Genomic DNA, 19,661 nt, shown 5'->3' on the forward strand with positions numbered 1-19,661 from the left:
GTAACATAGTAAGTTAGGTTGAAAAAAGACACACGTCCATCAAGTTCAACCTTTTGAAATAATGGACAGAGAAAAACAGTTAAAAACTCAGTAGGAATGATGTCCACAAGAAGAAGAAGATTTCTCTCTGGTTCATTGTGAGCTTTACTTGTTGGGATTGCAGTGTGATGAGAGCTACAATAACAGATGGGTAAGCTTGCTGGTATTTCAAAAGGAAGGTAGAAAGTATAAGGAAGAGTAATTCTTCTTCTTCTTCTTCTTATTATTATTAACATGTATTTTTAAAGTGCCAACATATTGCTTAGCGCTATAAAATAAATGTGTTATACAAAGAAATCACATGAATTACATACATAGATCATACAGAGATACATATGTTAAGCCAGTACTGGTACAAAAGTTGAGGAAGGCCCTGTGCAAAAGAGCTTACAATCTAAAGGGGAATGAGACACAAGGTATAGCATATGGTATTGCTTCTGGTAGCCAAAGAGAGTGAGGGTAGGCGTCTCTTAATAAGTGTGCTTTAAGAGATCTTTTGAAAGCAGAAAGGTTTAGAGACCATGGGAGAGAATTCCAGAGGAGGGGTGCAGCCCTTGCAAAGTCGTGAATGTGAGCTATAAGGATGTAATGAGAGTAAAGAGTTGAGGAGCAGGTCAGTAGAGGAGCGTAGCACGTGGTTGGGTTACTTGGGTGAGTATCTAGAGATTAGTTCAGAGAAGTAGGGTGGGGCAGCGTTATGAAGTGCTTTTTTATGTCAGTCATTCATTTAAATTTTTATTCTGAATGGTAGTGGAAGCCAGTGCAGGGATTGGCAGAGTGGCAAGTGAAGAGGAGCAGTTGCTGTGGTGTATATGCCTATTAATAGTAGGGATGCACTGAATCCACTATTTTGGATTCGGCCGGACCCCCGAATCCTTCACAAAAGATTCGGCCGAATACCGAACTGAATCTGAATCCTAATTTGCATATGCAAATTAGGTGTGGGAAGCAGAAAACCTTTTTACTTCCTTGTTTTGTGACAAAAAGTCATGCAATTTCTCTCCCGCCCCTAATTTGCATATGCAAATAAGGATTCGGATTAGGTTCGGCTGGGCAGAAGGATTCGGCCGAATCCAAATCTTTCTGAAAAAGGCCGAATCCTGGCCGAATCCCGAACCCAATCCTGGGCGGTGAAAAGTTTTTAAAATTTGATTTAAATTCTATTCGAGTTTTTGGGTCAATCCTATTCACCCGAGTTAAAAAAAAACAAAATGATTTTTTAATACATTTCGATTGCCCGATTTTCGAGTTCATGGGAGTTCATGGGAGTTTAAAAAAGCCCACATGAATTCAAATTTGACCTTTGATAAATGTGGCTCTTAAAGTACAGCGGGTAGAGAAGAAGTCCTACTTCCACCATTTTGAAAGTCAGTGAATTGACTTTTGAGCCTGGACTAGAGGCACAAGAGAATTAATATAAAACAATATTGTGTGAAACTATATAACCCAACATTTTCACAACACAGACTCCAGGTGATTTATTATTTTATATTTTACATGAATATGGGTAGATGTTTACAAATGAAGAGACGAGTGACTGATGTTTTTTAGTGTGAACGTATCGCTGCAGTTTTACCCTCCATTAACATCAATGTTATGAAACCCTTGGTTCAGCCTTCCTAAAACTAATGGCCCCCGGTTATCATGTACTTATACAGAGTCAAACTGTATGTATATATGACTTTTCCTCATTCATACCTAGAGGGCACACTCCTACTGTTAATGATTAGTGATGGGCGAATTTATTCGCCAGGCGCGAATTCACTGCAAATTTGCGCGATTCGCCGCCAGCGAATAAATTCGCGAAACGCCTGCAAAAATTCGCAGAAAAAATTCGCCGGCGTCAAAAAAAATTTTCCGAAAAAACGGGCGCCGGCGTCAAAAATGAGGTAAACCCAGATAGGTTTATTTTCTCAAGAAAATAAAGCCTGTGTGTAATAAGGTAGGTAATAAGCTGCACATAGTAGATATTGACTGGGTGTTTAATATTTTTAGCATTTGAACTATATGACACACAAAGAAACTTCAGGTACAAAATTTTTCAGAAAATCACACAACAATTTTGCCAAATGCATTGGAGTCAATGGCCAATTCTCACTGTGTTTTTTCTTGTGCAAAATGCAAAAATGGACGTTTACTTGTGCAAAATGGACATTTTGTTCTTGTGTTTTTTTCCTTGCGTCAATGCTTTGAGCAGTCAAGGTCCATTGATTTCTATCTGACAGCATCAAAATATCACATCTCATTTTGTTTGGCAATGCAAGTCTATGCCAGACATACTGAATAGATGCTACTCTCCCATAGCCACTCATTTAACATATGTAGAGTGTATGAGTGCAAGGTTGACTAAATAGTGAGTACAGCATATAGCAATGGTTCCCAGGCACAACCTCAGAAATCATTTCTACACGAGAGAATGTCCAACATTATTGTTGTTATGCCATAGATCCCTAGCTAGATATTGCTGTATACAAAAATGAAGAAACTATTCTTTCCAAGGACTCCTCTGCCTGAAACTTGCTAGGGTTCTTCCTCCAGTACTGACAGCCCTCATATGAATTTATTAAACCCAACTTTTTTGGGTCGGGCTTTTTGACTCCAAAAATCTGAAGAAAATGACTTTTCCGAAATTTATTATGCGACAAAACTGTGACAATTCTGAAAATGAAAATGCTAAAGCCTGTCAAAATCATGTAGAATTCAATGGCAGATGTCCCTTTTACAACTGGAAGATCTCTCTTTAATTTGTGGTTTTATAGGTTTTTGGAAGTTTTTAATGCTGGCTTTTATGCGACAATACGAAAAAGTCGTAGTTACTATGTGACATGTCGAAAAAGTTGTGGTTTTCGGAACTTTTTTGTGACTTTTCCTGTTCGTGCTTTTTCATTTCATATCTTTTTATAAATGTGAGACTTTTGGAAAAGAACATCACCCGTGTTGTGCTAAAGTACCTTTTGGTCTATCCATGTTTATGTTTATTTTCTTAAAAACATTTAGAATCTAGCAAGGTAATGTATTGAATATATTCGATATTGACTGGATGTACAATATATAGTGAATAAAGTACCCCCTCTTGTAAAATATAAGGATATTATAAGTTACCGAGGAGTTTCATGACCATATAAAAACACGAGGCCGAAGGCCGAGTGTTTTTATACAGGTCATGGAACTCCGAGGTAACTTATAATATCCTCATATTTTACAACTGGGGGTACTTTATTAATTATAATACACAAATTTTAGTGAGTCATGTGACAGAAATTACATCACTACTCACCGTTTATAACTGATGACATCACTACTCACCGTTTATAAGGATATAATTTACAGGATATTCATGGCTTTTGTGTATTATAGTCAAATACAAGAGTCCTCTGCACTCAACCCATTATCAATATATTTAAGACAGCGACATTTTGTGCATACTGCTACTAAAAAATGCCTTACCCTTTAAACAAAACAGGGATTGTTTGTCCATATATTGCAATATATTTAAGCTGGCCAACTACGTCAAAGTCATCCCATTCCCAGCTATAGTCAGGTGATCCCACTGGTGTCTAATAAAAGGGCAGCCAAGTATGGAGGTTTACTTTGAAAGCAGCAAGTTAAGTTGCAGGTAAAACCAAGTCCCTTTGTAAAATGTATAATGAAGCAATAGAATTCTTAATGAATCAGATAAAATTGAGCATAGGACTGGCCAGATATGGGATGACTTTGACGTAGTTGGCCAGCTTAAATATATTGCAATATATGGACAAACAATCCCTGTTTTGTTTAAAGGGTAAGGCATTTTTTAGTAGCAGTAGCACAAAATGTCGCTGTCTTAAATATATTGATAATGGGTTGAGTGCAGAGGAGTCTTGTATTTGACTATATGTATTTTGTGGTCACAGCCTCATTGCACCCCCGCCTAATGGTTTTAAAAAATAGTGGTATGCACAACTTTCCCTTGTTTGTTATGGATGTACAATATATGATATTGATTAAAATGGATTTATTATACATATTTGTTTTCTGTATCCCCTTTTGTTACATCATGTATTTCCATAAGACCTTGAAGAGAATTAAACTGTTCCCCCAGGCAGTTCCGCTAATTAACAAACTACAAACAAAATCTCAAACACCCCTTGGATAAATCTGAATTCTGATTGGTGCACAGAAAATCCCAGTGACTTTATTAATAAGCAGCTGGGAGATCTGCTCTGGGCACGTAGCTTGAAAGCTATGGATGCTGTCATTTTTCAAGGTAAGAACAAACATCATGGTGACTCCATTAATATATTAATAATCAATGGAGGGAATTGTATAATATTTTCTTTTTTTCTATTTTAATATTCTCATGCTTGTATAACATTTATTACATACAGTTCTTAACAAAAAAAATAAAAATGTGTATTATGTTATTGTCCCATAGAACTTTCAATGCAAATTTGTTAAATGAAGGCTAGGAAATTAAAAACATTCCTTATGTTACAACTGTATGAACTTTGGGCATTCAGTCTCTTAATTTTAGGGAAAAAAGCATGTCCAACAGATTGGATTTGGGGAGGTTAGATTTTTTTTTAAAAAACAGGATTATGGGGGTGAACCTGTGCATAATGATCTGGTTAGAATTCAGGAATTAGGGAAATATTAGTGAAGTTTACGATCTAAGGTTCCTGTCAAATTCCCACACATTAGAGGCAGTTTTATCTGAAGGCAATTACCTGCCTCTATGGTTTTGGAGTGTAAAAAAAAACCGGGGAACCTGTAGAAAACCCTCACCAGGAGAACATGCAGATTGTTGTGGAGGTTATCATTTCTACCTTGCAGAGTTAGGGTCCGATATTCAGTTCCACCTGTCATTTTGAGTGAGAATTTCAAATTTGTTACATAATATACATTATATAGTTAATGAGCTATCCTGGCCTTATTGGAGTCACATACCAGAGGAAAAAAAATGCTAATTTATGGTTAAAGTCAAATGGATGTCTGCACAATAATGTCTCCATTAGAACATACCTGTTTTCCATGCTCTACTACAGTCAGTTCAAGCTTAAAGACAGAGTGTGCCCTTGCCTACCTCTTACTTCATCAGGACTCATAGGGGCGAATTCAATAAAGGGCGAATTTTTGCCAGCGAACGATCCACCACACTTCGCACCACTTCTTCAGGTGCAAATTTGTGACCATTACGCTAATTCACTAAAATGCAAAGTTGCGTCTCAGTAGTCGAATGCTTGTGAATTTTTACTAGTGTTAATTCGTCACCATGAGCATTTTAATGCGAACTTTCGCTAGCGTTCATTTCCGCCTAGTGAAACTTTGTGACTACTCTTACGCTTAGGTCAATTTGAATAGGGAGGGTACATATAGGTCATATCTGTGTCTTTAATAGAGATGTTCGTGCAAATGCTTGAAGTGGCCACTTCAGTACGCCAGGGGGCAGATTTATCACGGGTCAAATTTCAAAGATAAAAATACTTCGAATTTCAACCAACTGTCTCTTTCACTAGCGAATTGTCCTCTACGCCTGTAAGTAAATTGCTGATGTCCCTGCGGATGATATTTCTGCCAAATTTTTGTTAGCAACAGCCACTTTGCCCTTTAGTAAATCTGCCCCATCATGTGGTCATGACAACACATTATGTACAAGACTTTAGTCTGGACGCACTCATAAGGGCACATGTGGCACCAGGACAGGAGGGTGCAGAACACTGTATATGGGATAAGCAAAAGTGTAAAGTGCATGATGGACCACCCTTCATAACTTAGCCCCTGTACATTTTAACTGATAAAACACTTTTCTAATTAGCATCACATATTAATAACTACTATCTGTGAGACAGAACTTTGTATAGGAGACAAGTTTCAGATTTACTGTATGTCCTATAAATACATTTGTTATGGTATTTTCTATAGACTGTTGTAAGAATATTAAACCATTGTGGTTTAGATACAGGGACATAAAATGTATTTCCTTTTGTTTATTCTGTGATTTTTTATTTTTTTTCTATAAAGACAAGATGGAGCCCCACAGCTTTGAGGGAAACCAGTCTGAGGTGACGGAATTTGTAGTCCAGTGTTTTTCCAATGCACCAGCACTCCAGCCCCTCCTTTTTGTGATTTTTTTCCTCATCTACCTTATCATTATAACAGGAAACACAACAATTTGTGCAACAGTCACAGCGGATCCCCACCTGCACACCCCCATGTATTGGCTCCTGAATAACTTTTCATTTTTGGAAATGTCTTACTCCTCAGCTATTCTGCCAAAACTTCTAACCATGATCATTACCCAACACAAGACTATATCCACCACTGGGTGTAAAATTCAGTTGATTTTCTTCACAGTATTTACTTGTATTGAATTCTTCCTTCTCACAGTTATGGCTTATGATCGCTACGTGGCAGTTTGTCACCCTCTTCATTATCACTCACTCATGACTCTACAACATTGTGCTAAGTATATTGCTGCTGTTTGGGCCATCGGATTTCTTGACCCTGCTCCCCTCAATGCCATAATAGCAAATTTTTCTTTCTGTTCATCCAATCAGATTGACCATTTCTATTGTGATGTCACTCCAGTATTAAAACTCACTTGCAGTGATACTTCTACCTTACTTCTTCTCATTTACATGAATGGGGCTTTTCTTTTCTTAAGCACAGTTTCTCTTACTTGCATTTCTTACATTCTTATAATCCGAACTGTCCAGGGAATTAAATCATCTGAAGGCCGAAAAAAAGCCTTTTCTACGTGCGCTTCCCATTTGACTTCTGTAATCCTCTTCTATGGAACAATCTTCTGCTTGTACATGAGGCCAAGAGCAGCCTATGAGCCAGAGAAAGACAAGTTTTTCTCTCTTTTGAACATTGTGTTAGTTCCCACCTTGAATCCTTTTATTTACACCCTAAAGAATAATGAATTTAAAATTGCTTTTGCAAAGCAGAAAAAAAGAATATTTTCCTGGGGCCAGTCTTGATGGTGCTGAGGATACATCCATTAAGTCAGCTGCTAGGCTATAGGAAATGGGCTCTACATCTGAACAATGGAGTTAGAAATCATTTCTGGTTAATCCCTGGCTAAAACGTATTTAGAGAGAATTAAAATCCAAGGGGCTAAAGATGATTATAGACCAGTATTTATCTAATTTTTGTTTTACAACTTCCCTGTTTATTCTCTGTTATTCTGGTATGAGACGTCCCCGGCATATAATTATATTATATAATATTATATGCTGAGGATTCCCCAACAACAGTCAGTTGAACTGAAGAAGCTGCTCAGGTGTAATGTCTTTAATGATTACTCAGCAAGTCCAGTTGTTTTACAATTACCTATACTAGATATACCATAACCTGGATGAATAAAAATCTTCATAGTCATCTTAATCAATTAAAGGAACAGTAACGTCAACAAATAAAAGTGTTTTAAAGTAATGAAAATATAATGCAATGTTGCCCTGCACTGGTAAAACTGTTGTGTTTGCTTAAGAAACACTACAATTGTTTATAAAAATAAGCTGCAGTGTAGCAATGGGGGCAGCCATTCAAAGGAGAAAAGGCTCAGGTTACATAGCAGATAGCAAATAAGCTCTGCCTGTCTAATGGTGTTACCTGTTATCCATTAGTTAACCTGTGCCATATAGCCGTTTTTCAATTTCTGCCATTGCTCCACAGCAGCTTGTTTATATGAACTATAGTAGTGTTTCTGAAGCAAACAGATCAGTTTTACCAGTGCAGGGCAACAGTACATGATATTTTCATTACTTTAAAACACTTACATTTTTTGGTGTCACTGTTCCTTTAAAGTTCTTTTTTATTTCCTTTCACAATTGGGGGAATTTTGAGGATCATGTTGTCCTCTTTGAAATCTTTAAATATCTGCCACACCAGTTGTTAAAATGTTAATAATAAAGCTGCAGCATCCACTTAATCACTTAGAATTCCTTCTCCTCGTCTAACCCACTCACCCACCCTTAGGAATTGAATTTGGCTGTTGGCTATTGGACATGCTCAGTTCTTTTAAGTTAATAAAACAGTGAGGATATATACAGTACAAATGATTGGTGGGGAAGATGTGTCAAACATATATACACAATATATATGCAGCACCAGCCTGGCAGGCAAATAAACAAAGATGGCATGAATGCCTGCTTAAAGGACAAGGAAAGTCTAAAATAGAATAAGGCTAGAAATGCTGTATTTTGTATACTAAACATAAACATGAACTTACTGCACCACAAGCCTAATCAAACAAATGATTTATGCTTTCAAAGTTGGCCACAGGGGGTCACCATCTTGTAACTTTGTTAAACATCTTTGCAAGACAAGACTGTGCACATGCTCAGTGTGGTCTGGGCTGCTTAGGGATCGTCATAAATGATCAAAACAGGACAAGCTTTAGTTCTGCATGGCTGGTAAGTAAGGTGGGGGCTCCCCCTGCTGTTCATAAGTATGATTGTTTCCCTGCAGAGCAGTTGGGGACTGTCTGACAATTCCTATCCACAGCAGTAAATGAAGGGAGAATTTCACTGCATACAGTCAGGTTTCTTATAAAAACAGTACACATTTTTTAACTAAAGTATATTGGAGATAGGTTTATTTTTCATTAAAGAAAGTAAAAATGGGATTTAATTTTTTTACCTTTACATGCCCTTTAAGTATACATGTAAAGTTTACCAAAAATATGTCACCATGTGGTCTTATCACAAAAAACCCAGTCCAAGGGTTGCCAAAAATTGGAAAACTCAAAGTAGGTGAAGGAGATCCTCAATTAACAAATGCAGTAGCAAGGTAGTAGTAACATTTAAAAAGTATTCATAAGACCACGTATAGCTTAATGCATTTCATGCCAAATAGGCACTTACTCATAGGCTAATGGTCCCACCCCTGAACAGACTTTTTATAGGAGTGATGACCAATCAGAAAAGGATACATCATACAAAGCCTTGTACAATAGGAGAAGGATACATCACCCCTGTCATATCAGCAAACAACCAATGATGTGGAAAACAGTGAGTGAATGCAGTCAGACTTTTGTTGATACAGTGGGGGTGTTAGCCCTATATCCTATAAAACAGAGTGTACCATATACTCAACTAGGGGGCATTTAAGACCCTTACTTAATACCCCTCATTCCACAGAATTTTACTCAAACAATCCCCCACATGGGCTGTAAAAACAGGCCATTACTTTATTAACAGACAACACAGTAAGAAACAACTACATATAAACAGTAATGATGAGCAAAATGTTTTGCCAAGTTTCGCTGCAAAAATTATGATTATAGACTCCAATGGGTGAAAAAAATTGTTGCACGTCAAAATAAAATTGTTGCCCATTGTCTTCAATGTGTTTTGGCAAATTTTCATAGATTTTTCCAACACTAATAAATACTAAGGTTAAGTACAGTATTTTAAACCAGTAACATGAAACAATAGGACATGTTACACCCCCATTGGAATGCTTGCACACAATACATGAGTTTAGCAGGGCAAGTCCTTGCTATTTTATTAATGCGTAGTGCAACATTTTGGGGACACGTTCCTTTGTCAAGTATAGTAATTGCGTGGTGCAGAAAACATTGAAAGAATTTTTTGTACCATCTGTTTTGAGGCACTATCATATCATTTGCCAGTGTATGTTATGCCTTGACTTCTGGGTAGCCCCTTAAACAGACCTGGTGGGTGGTGTGATGTAGGTTTTAGTAAATTATTTCTCTCCGTAGGCTTGGTGTAAACCGAAGTGGTAATTGTATGACCTGTGTGATTAATGTTTACATCCAAAAAATGTAACTCGGTGGAACTAGCTTCCAAAGTAAACTTAATTGTAAAGTGTGCATTATTCAAATACCCAAGGAACTCAGTTTATGCTGGACCATAAAAAGAATGTGTCATTTATATAGCGCTTATAGGCATGAATGTACAAGGCAAAGTCAGTGTTTGAAAAAATGAAAGTTTTTTCAAAGTAATCCACTTTACAGAGCAGTCTCAGGTGGCCAGGCAAGCCATAATACACAACATTTCAGGAACCCTTGTCCAAGGAGATTACCATCCACCTTTGACACCCATGTGCTGAACACTGGGGTCTAGCTTCCACCTCCTACTAAGCATTTCTCTACAAGTTATGACAATATAATCTACCTCCACCCTGCTATCCAGCTGATCTTCAAGCTAGGGTTGACACAAAAATGTCCTGCAATAGGTAAAGAGGCCTCTCCTACTTTCATCTTGCTAATTTTTCTATCCTGACCTCACCTCTGTCCTACCAATGAAAAACCTATAAACGTCCTTGCAGGTAGTGCCCTGGCAGTAATCAAACTCTTAACTCCATGGCTCCACAGCAGCAGTGCTACCCACTGCTAGCCACCATGCTGAAAAACATGACTCCAGTGGGATCATGGTAGCCAATTTTGTACAGCCTGCACCCACCGACACTCCCTAGCCCATACAACATGAAAGGACATGCAATAGGTAATGGGTAGTTCGGTTTTGTTGAACAGAGACCTGTGGCAATTCTTATACCTACAGGGCAGGGCAAAAATTGCCACAAGGATAGATCTGCAGAAGGGTGCAGCTATTTAGATGTTGAATGCTAGAAATGATGACACCAGAGTGCCAAAGATTTTCAGGGAAATTGTGCACAATTTACGTCAAAGCCCACATGCAACTACATTGAATTCTAATGCATTACCTCCAATTGCATCAAGCGCATCTTCACCACTTGACTGCAGTTACACATGCATTGTACGAACGGTACATTGTGTGTATAAAACATGAAGAATTGCATTCAGAATTAAACTTTGCACTCTGCACTTGCAGTTGGAAATGGCCTTTTATATCTACTAGCTTTCAGGTTTGGATCCATCTTTTATTTCCTAACCGGGCATGCTGAAATTTCCAATAGATCATGTCAAGCAGTCGTGATAACTGTTAGGAACAAGAATAGTTTGGTAGCGGAGTCACATCAGCAGCCATATACTGTAGGTAGCAGTGGTTGTGGGTCGCCAGGAATACCTATCTTGCCTGAGAGTCTGAAATCATGGGGTACAAGTTTTGATGACCACATGTTGAACATCCCTGATGTGGTGGAGAGCTTTTTTACATCTTGGTCTGTCCACGTCCATGTTGCATTCCTCAAGAACAAGTTTCAGTCTTAGTGTAGTTTTGAGATGTTGATCGTGTTGGCCATTGAAAAGATGCAGAAAATGCAAAGTTTGGTGAAACCTTTTATTGGCCAACTGAATAAGTAACAATTGCAAGCTTTCAGAGCACACAGGCCTAGTGATGGGCGAATTTATTCGCCAGGCGCGAATTCGCAAGGAATTTGCGCGATTCCTAGCCAGTGAATAAATTCGCCAAACGCCCGCGAAAATTTGCGGAAAAACGGGCGCCGGCATCAAAAACGGGCGCCGGCGTCAAAAACGAAACGCCGGTGCCGTTTCGCGAATTTTTCGCCGTTTCACGAATTTCGCGCCGAAGCTAAACGGCGCAAATTCGCCCATCACTACACAGGCCCCTTCTTCAGGCAAAATACAAATGAAAGGCTTGAAAGGCACATCATATATATACTGTTAGATCACTGAAAAAGGGTTTATGGGCAATAAATTAGAAAGTTACAGATAGACAGAGATAACTTGTAGACATAATAAAAGTAATTAGGGTGGGTTGTAAATAGTCCAGGGGTCTGGACTCAGTCAGGTCACATAGTTTGAACTAGACCAAGACAGAATATGGTAAGGTTAACACAACAGTGCAAATTAGGAATTGGACAAGATACAGGTACATATAGACTCCAAATAGGAATTGTGACCTGTAAAAATAATACAATATTTCAGCCCAGATATTGATAAGCCCCCTAGGGTAAGCACTTTAGCTTTAGTCAAGGAAGCATACACTAGTACAGTCAGCACCTTGTTGTGAGGTGAGTCTGAGTGTAGCAAGGTAAGGAATGTGCTGCATTTGATAGATGCATGAAAATAAAATAATTCTTTCATTTTTTTCTCAAAATAAATCTTTCCTCCTCCAGTATAATAGCTTGATTAGTGTACAGATGAATGAGCATTTGAGAGCTCTGTACTGGCCACTTAGTGTTAATCATACTGTCCAGTTCAAACACAGACAGGTGGCCTGGGTTAAAATAGTAACCTCTGAAATACGCGAAATGTGCGTCAGGGTGAGACGTGACTCTATTTGATTTTAAACCATTTTTATTCATCTTGGTGAATCGAGATTGCAGAACTATTTTAGCGCTTACCATTGCCTTACCTTTGCCTCAATTCTATTTTCCTTTCTAAGAGCTGGAGGGTTTGCGTTTTTTTAGAGTTTAAATAGCCTCTTTCCAACTACACAGGAGAGTTTAAACAACCAGACCGTAGCCCTTTTAACTCTGCCTTCTCCCACTTTGTGGTGCTCCTAGGGACAGAAAAAATTGAGCTAGATTCTATGGGAGCAAGCCCTTACTTTAACTAATTACACTGCTTCAACAAAGTGTCAACACGTATTCATTGTAACTGGACTTATGGGTCATGAGGTGTTGGTGATATAATCTCCTGTGTAGTGATGGGCGAATTTATTCGGCAGGCGAATTTGCGGCAAATTCCTGCGATTCGCAAAACCTCTGCAAAAATTCATCAGTTTTTTTGGACACCGATGCATTTTCGCCAGCGAATGTGCACCGGCGTCCGAAAAATGAACGCCGGTGTCAAAAACAGAAGCCAGAGTCCAAAACGAGACGCCGGTGACGTCTCGTGAATTTTTCCCAGTTTCGCAAATTTCGCTGTAAATTTGCAAATTTTTCGGCGAAGCAAAACGCCCCAAATTCGCCCATCACTACTCCTGTGTTGTGACAATTTCAACTTGTTATACTGTTTGTAACCACACTTGATAAAGGGTTGTGTTTCCTTGAAACATGGCATGTGATTAAAAACAAGATTGCAGTCAATTTTGTGTTGTCTTATTTTCTTTATTGTATTTGGTTGAAAACAAAGTGGGGCAGATTTATTAAGATTCGAATGGTAAATTTGAATTCAAATTTTTTTTGGTCAAAACTCACAAATTCGAATTTAAAACCACCAATTTGAATTTGAATGTGACATTTATCACAACTCGACCCTGGAAACAGTTCTAATTTGACTATTCACCACCTAATACCTGCTGATATTACTTTGAAATTCAACCTTTGATAAATAACCGCCTGTGAGTCAGGGTGGGATGTCTAGTTAAGGGCCTGGACTACATGTTATGGTTGGTAGTGGAAATCTTTTAGACTATCTTTTCTAAAGAATGAGAATATTGAGCCTGACTGTAGCAAGGTAAAGATACTTATGGGCTGTACAACATAAAGTATTTATTGAAAATTAAATAAAGATTTATTTTTGTTCTGCGTGTTGTATTGTGTATTCCCGTACAGAATTAAACTGCCCCCCTTGCCAGTTCTTTTTATTAAACAATTGATTCTCAAGATAAAACTTTTTTTCCTCACCTTGGGATAAGCCTGATGTCTGATTGGTGCACACAACAGCCCAGTGACCTTATAATTAGCATCTGAGAGATCTGAGTTGAGCACTTACTGTAGCTTGAAAGCTGTGGGTGCTGTTACTTTTTAAGGTAAGGACAAACATTTTGCTTAGCATCTAATTGTGCAGGGACAAAGAACTGAATATTTATTATGGTTACTATAGGGCCAATTTACTAACATTTGGATTTCTATTTTTTCTCAAAACATTTGTGTTTTTTTTGTAACATTTAAGATTTATTAAGTGTAAAAACCGCAAAAAACTCTAATACAAAACTGCACCAAGTAAAAGCTGTTGAGGTCCTATAGATGTCAGTGGGAACTGCGCTGATACTATTGGAGCATTTCAACCAATTCTGACTTTTAGACGTTTCAGATATTTTTTTCACTAGTACTTATCCTAAAAACACAAAATTTTAGAGGTTTTAGAGATGTTTGTATTTTTGAGCATCATTCAGCATTTTCCTGTTTGTACTTTTTATATTGTGATCTTTATGACACTTTCATGACATTTCATTTCATGGTTTTAAAAAATATAGTTTAATCATGGTTTTAAAAACCTCTAAAACCACTAAGTTTTGACCTTTAATAAATACAGCCTCCATGGGTTAATAATACTAACATTTGCTAAGTAAAGGCTTGACATTTTTCTTCTGTCTACTTCACCCCTAGGTTATTGCTTGTCCAATTAATTTTTTTATGTGGGAGCCAACCTGGATGTAATCTTCTGTTTAGAATGAATTAAATAATAAACAGAGGACAATACCTACTCTAAGTAACTAGCTTATCCATTTTGGGTACAGAACCATGACCCTTGACTTCATTATCTTGCCAACCTTGCTCAGGACTTAAGCAGAATTAACAAGGGTTGGTTGTTTTTGCCATTGATACACATTTTCTGTACATCCCAAACAATCATTTTACTATTTACAAATCTTATCCACTTTTACTGACAAACAATGGAGAAAAGATTTCACAGATACCTCCCATAGAGTCCCAGGAATTGCATAAAAATGGACCCAGGACTTTTTTTATATGGAGACTTCCAGGACAAGTTCCCTGAACTTGCAAGATTTCTGCCCATAAAGAACAATGGGATTCTGCTGCTCAAAGCCGGAGAACACTTTCTGATAAAACAAGTCAGTGTGGAAAAGGGAGAAGTGCCCTGATAAATAAGTAAATTTTGTAAAAACAAATTTTCAGAATTTCAAAAAAAGGTAAGAAAACATGAGAACGTTAAGAAAATGTGATACAATTTATTGCTAGATAAATGCCATGCGCTTTTCCTGGAATTCCAGTTGGAATTTAAATAAACCTCTCCCTCAATGTCAGAATCACACCAAGAACTCATTCCCTCATTATTATTAGCCTTTTTCAGAGATCATATATGACAAAATGCTTTACAGAGATTTCACATAATTTTCTGTCCCAGTAGAGCTTACAATCTAAGGTTGTGTAGAAGGAAATCCAAGCATGCACATAGTGAACATATAGACTACTTACCCTGGCTTGAATTGAACCTTGGACCCTAGTGCTGCAGGGCAGAAATGCTTAACATTGCTACTTACTACTGATGTGAAAGGCAACAGTTTATTTGCATAATAACAACAATGGTAAACTCTACATTGTAATATATTTGCTTGAAATACTGTAACACAAAAAAAAAATAATGATAAAAATTGTAATGGAAAACATCAGCCCAGGAATTCTTGGCAGGAAATTCAACAAACTTGAACATGCCCACCACTAGGTGCACTGGGTAAAAAGTAAACGCAAGGTAGGCCTTACGCTAAACCTCTACCTACTGGCACCAGTAATAAAGGAGAGACCTATCTGAACTATACCAAGCAGGAAGATACCAGACTCTTGTGGCTTGCATCCCAATGCCCCAGAATTGACAAGAAATAGCAGCCAAACCACCGTTTCTACTCCCACCTAACCATTCCTTCTCTCCATACTGCAAATGGAAAAGGAAGCTCCTCCTAAAACCCTTTTAATTCCTGTATGCTGACAACTTCCTTCATCACTTTTTTAAACACATGCCTTCCTGTTAACGCTGTCCTTCCTAAACCTATCAAGGCTCCTCTATCTTTACATTTTTGGCATTTGGGGAGCATTATTTGTGAGATTATTTTCTTAGTTAGCACCCAGATTGTTGCCTTAAGGCTGGAGAGGGTTAGAGTTGGCCTGTGATGTCTTTATCTTATCAGTTTACTTCTGTTTTGGAGCACACCCTTTTAGTTATACAGAAAATGAAATGTATTTTCTTTGATCTAATTCATTATTTTCTGTTGGTTTTATTATGCTGTATAGACAAGATGCTCCCCAAAGAGGTTGTTGGAAATCAGTCTGAGGTGACTGAGTTTATAATTCAGTGTTTTTCCAATGAGACAGAACTCCAGTACCTTCTGTTTGTTCTATTCTTCCTCATCTACTTTATCATTTTAGCTGGAAACATAACAATTTGTGCTACAGTTACAATGGATGCCCACTTGCACACCCCCATGTATTGGTTCCTGAGTAACTTTTCAATTTTAGAAATTCTGCACACCTCAGCTATTCTGCCGAAACTTCTAATCATGCTTATTACACAACATAAGACCATATCCACCACTGGGTGCAAAATTCAGTTGTATTTCTTCATGGCTTTTACTTGCATTGAATTCTTCCTTCTCACAGTTATGGCTTATGATCGCTACGTGGCAGTTTGTCACCCTCTTCATTATCACTCACTCATGACTCTACAACATTGTGCTAAGTATATTGCTGCTGTTTGGACCACTGGATTTCTTGACCCTGTCCCCCTTAATGGCATAATAGCAAATTTTTCTTTCTGTTCATCCAATCAGATTGACCATTTCTATTGTGATGTCACTCCAGTATTAAAACTTACTTGCAGTGATACTTCTACTGCAGAACTTTTGATTTTCATCAATGGGACTTTCCTTTTGTTAAGCACATTTACTTTAACTTGCATTTCTTACATTCTTATAATCCAAACTATTTTAAGAATTAAATCATCTGAAAGTCAAAGAAAGGCCTTTTCTACATGCGCTTCCCATTTGACTTGTGTGAGTATCTTCTATGGCACAATCTACTGCGTGTACATGAGACCAACAACAGCCTATGAGCCAGAGAAAGACAAATTTTATTCTCTTTTGAACATTGTGTTGGTTCCCACATTGAATCCTTTTATTTACACACTGAAGAATAAAGAATTTAAAACTGCTTTTGAAAAACAGCACAAATGTATATTTTCTAGCAGATAGTTCTGGTGGTGTTGTGAGGACACCCACTGAGTCAGCTGAGAAACTGCAAGGAATAGGTTCTAAATTTAAACAACTATGCCTTGTTAAAAAAACAGTAAGATAGAGTTAAAATGATCCCATGGTAATCTTTGTAACAGGAGGAAAATGGAGGCAAAACTGATTCTTTCTCAGGACAAGAAAAATGATATACACTAGATTGTCGTAAAATTTGAGGCACACCCCAGTAAAAACAATGACTAACCTGGCTCTGTGTGTTTTCCAAAGAAGAGATCCTAGGTAAGGATTAGGGATATACCTAATCCATATTTTGCAGATTTTGCTGAACCCTAAACCTTTCAGAAAGAATTCAGACAAATCCTGAAATGAAACCATATCATTTAGAAGGAGGGGGATTTGATCCTTTTAGTCAAGTGACCTAAAGACATGGTTCGCATTGGGTTATGGCAGGCTCTTATTAGGCTAAAATAAGGCTTATATTTGGCTGGTTTTGGTGCATCCCTAGTAAGCATTTATATCTTCTGCGTGGTGCCTAAAAATATGGAATCCCCATAGTGAATTTAACTTTCCTTTAATTCAGACATGGTCAAACATTAGTGCATAAGATTTTTATACATGTAATTCTGACTATATTGGTTTTGTAATATGGTCTACCTGATCAACATGCCAGTGTTAGGTGCACAACTCAACCAGGCCCTGGAAGAGCATTAATGATGGTGGTTTGGTGCTCCTTAGTGGTCTAGTTGTTGCAGCTGGTGTAATTGTAAAATGACCCCTGATATGTCTCAATGACACTTTGATATATTGGAATCCCAAAATTGGAGTGCTATTCCAGGTCTGTATTACCGGATTGGTGTCAGGTGCTTTCAGGTATCGGGCCCAATACTGCCCAAAGCCCAAAATTGTATATCACAAAGCAAGAGACCTGCGGCACAACTGATGCAATTGATTAAGTGATCAGTATTTATTCAGCTCACATACGAGGTTGCCACTTTGTTTGTGAACTGAATAAATACTGATCAATTGCATCACTTTCATATATTGGATGGTGGAGAGTGGAGCCCAAAGGTGGAAACAGAGAGTGTTTGAAGAGTGTTTGAAGAAAAAAAAAACAAAGCCTAACCCCCAGTTGTATGAACGTAAAATTGCATCTCATGCGCTTTCTATGAAACCCTTGTAGGTATAAGGAGGGACTGATAAAGATAGCTATTTAATTTGTGTTCTGATTTTTTTCATTTTATAGATTTTTTCTCAGCTGTCATATATTGCCTGCCCTCTTCTATGCCTTAGGCATAGAGGCAGATCAGGAAATTACTTTCACTTTGTATATATAATGTGCCAGACCACACATTCCAACTGCATAGTTTGCTTCTACTCGATGGTTGTGTCGAGGATTGAGAAGGAGTTTCCCATTTATTGTACAATTCCCTAAAGTTTGGTCACTAATGTGCCTCTTAGTTTATAGAGGAGCTGGCTTCTCTTCCTGGGAAAGCTCATGACCCCTAACTTTCACTTGTTTAGCCAGAAGGTGGCAGTGTGCTATAATATATATTGTGTGAACCATGCGGTCTAAGGGATTTTTGACTCCCCTAAATGGATTGGAGTCAGAGTGGAGCCCATGTTAGTATCGGATTTAGTGAAGGGCAGCTGTATCCTGTCATAGCTCTCTTTAGGCTAATTATATAAGCAGCTTTAGGCTCCACCAAGCATGGACATACAAGAAAATTTTCCTGGGGGTGGGGGGTGGGAAAGGAAAATATGTACCCATATTTTGGTTTCCACACAAACCTAACAACAGGTTTTCTATAATATATAATATATATAATATATATAATATATAATATATAAAGTAGTACCTGTTGCACATGTATAGCATTGCCATTCTGTTAGTGACACAAACTCATTGTTTGCCAGGACAGCACTTGGTATTTTCTTGTTTCTTAGCACAATTACTAGCCAGCAGTTTGTAGAATGTTATTCCCTCAAGAGTTTTATTTACAGCTGGAAATATACAATGAAGCCTCCATTTTACTTACCCTAATTTTAAAGGTTTTCCATATGTTATACCATTTTTGTGGTCCCACCAATATATAATACATAATATATTTCCCTGACTTACACCATTCTTTCTGGTCCCCTGAAAATTGTAAAATGGGGGTTCTACTGTACATAAACTAGAGTAATCACTGCAGGAAGAGGTTGTAGACAACAAAGTGTCACTAATATAGAATCTATGTTTATATCTATTTCAATCTAGGGTAGCGCTGCTTTGTTCCCAGAGTGGCAGAAGTGTTAAAAGATAATATCTATTATAATATTATAGATATTTCTATATCTACAAATATATAGAATGAGGTAGAGGCAGAGAGGTGAGTGTGGGGGTAACTCAGCAGAATGAGAAGGGAAAGGGTAAAAGAGGACAGTGAATAGAGTAAGGACATGGATAGGTGGGGGATACAATGGAGCAGATGGGCAAGGAATTGTAGGGGTTGATGGGGTTTGTGGCAAATACAAAGTATTTTAACAAACAGCCTCTTTATTATTCAGCGCCTCTTTCGGGTACCGTCACTTTAACCAGGATACTCACAAATCCTCTTTGGAAACTCTCTTCATGCGAGTCCAGCACAGTCAGACATACAGTGAGACTAGCAGCCCCTTTGGATGCTCAGATAGGAATCTCCTGCTGTTTGTTCCTTAAAACTGGATTCCTTTCACACTCTCTGTCTCTCCAGGCACAGTATGTGGCTTCCCTGTGCCAGCCTGATAGAAATGAATGATTGTGGTGCAGCCTCTCAGCTCTCTGGGCCCACCAGCAGCTCTCTTGCTTCCTTCTCTGTCCACCATGCGGCTCTCTATGCCAGG

At 38.0% G+C, this 19,661-nt stretch overlaps 2 protein-coding genes across 2 annotated transcripts; both read left to right on the plus strand.

Annotated features, from left to right (window-relative positions):
• The first annotated feature begins 3,328 nt into the window (after window positions 1-3,328).
• On the plus strand, window positions 3,329-14,702 carry LOC108695721 (olfactory receptor 1019). Its single transcript, XM_018224693.2, has 3 exons — window positions 3,329-3,346; window positions 6,066-6,953; window positions 14,583-14,702. Exons 1-3 carry the CDS (start codon window positions 3,329-3,331, stop codon window positions 14,700-14,702), a joined length of 1,026 nt encoding a protein of 341 aa, XP_018080182.2.
• A 1,012-nt stretch (window positions 14,703-15,714) lies between these two features.
• Window positions 15,715-16,802, plus strand: LOC108695722 (olfactory receptor 5V1). The gene has a single exon (XM_018224694.2). The coding sequence runs from the start codon at window positions 15,726-15,728 to the stop codon at window positions 16,800-16,802; it is 1,077 nt and encodes a 358-aa protein (XP_018080183.1). The 5' UTR covers window positions 15,715-15,725.
• The last annotated feature ends 2,859 nt before the right edge of the window (window positions 16,803-19,661 follow it).

Source organism: Xenopus laevis, chromosome 7L (genome assembly GCF_017654675.1).
Source record: "Xenopus laevis strain J_2021 chromosome 7L, Xenopus_laevis_v10.1, whole genome shotgun sequence".
Lineage (NCBI taxonomy): Eukaryota > Metazoa > Chordata > Amphibia > Anura > Pipidae > Xenopus > Xenopus laevis.

Coding starts and splice junctions, on each gene's coding strand:
- LOC108695722 (XM_018224694.2), top strand. CDS start 15,726: ATGTCTTTATCTTATCAGTTTACTTCTGTTTTGGAGCACACCCTTTTA.
- LOC108695721 (XM_018224693.2), top strand. Junction 6,954..14,582: donor AGAATAATGAATTTAAAATT/GCTTTTGCAAAG, acceptor GGAGACTTCCAG/GACAAGTTCCCTGAACTTGC.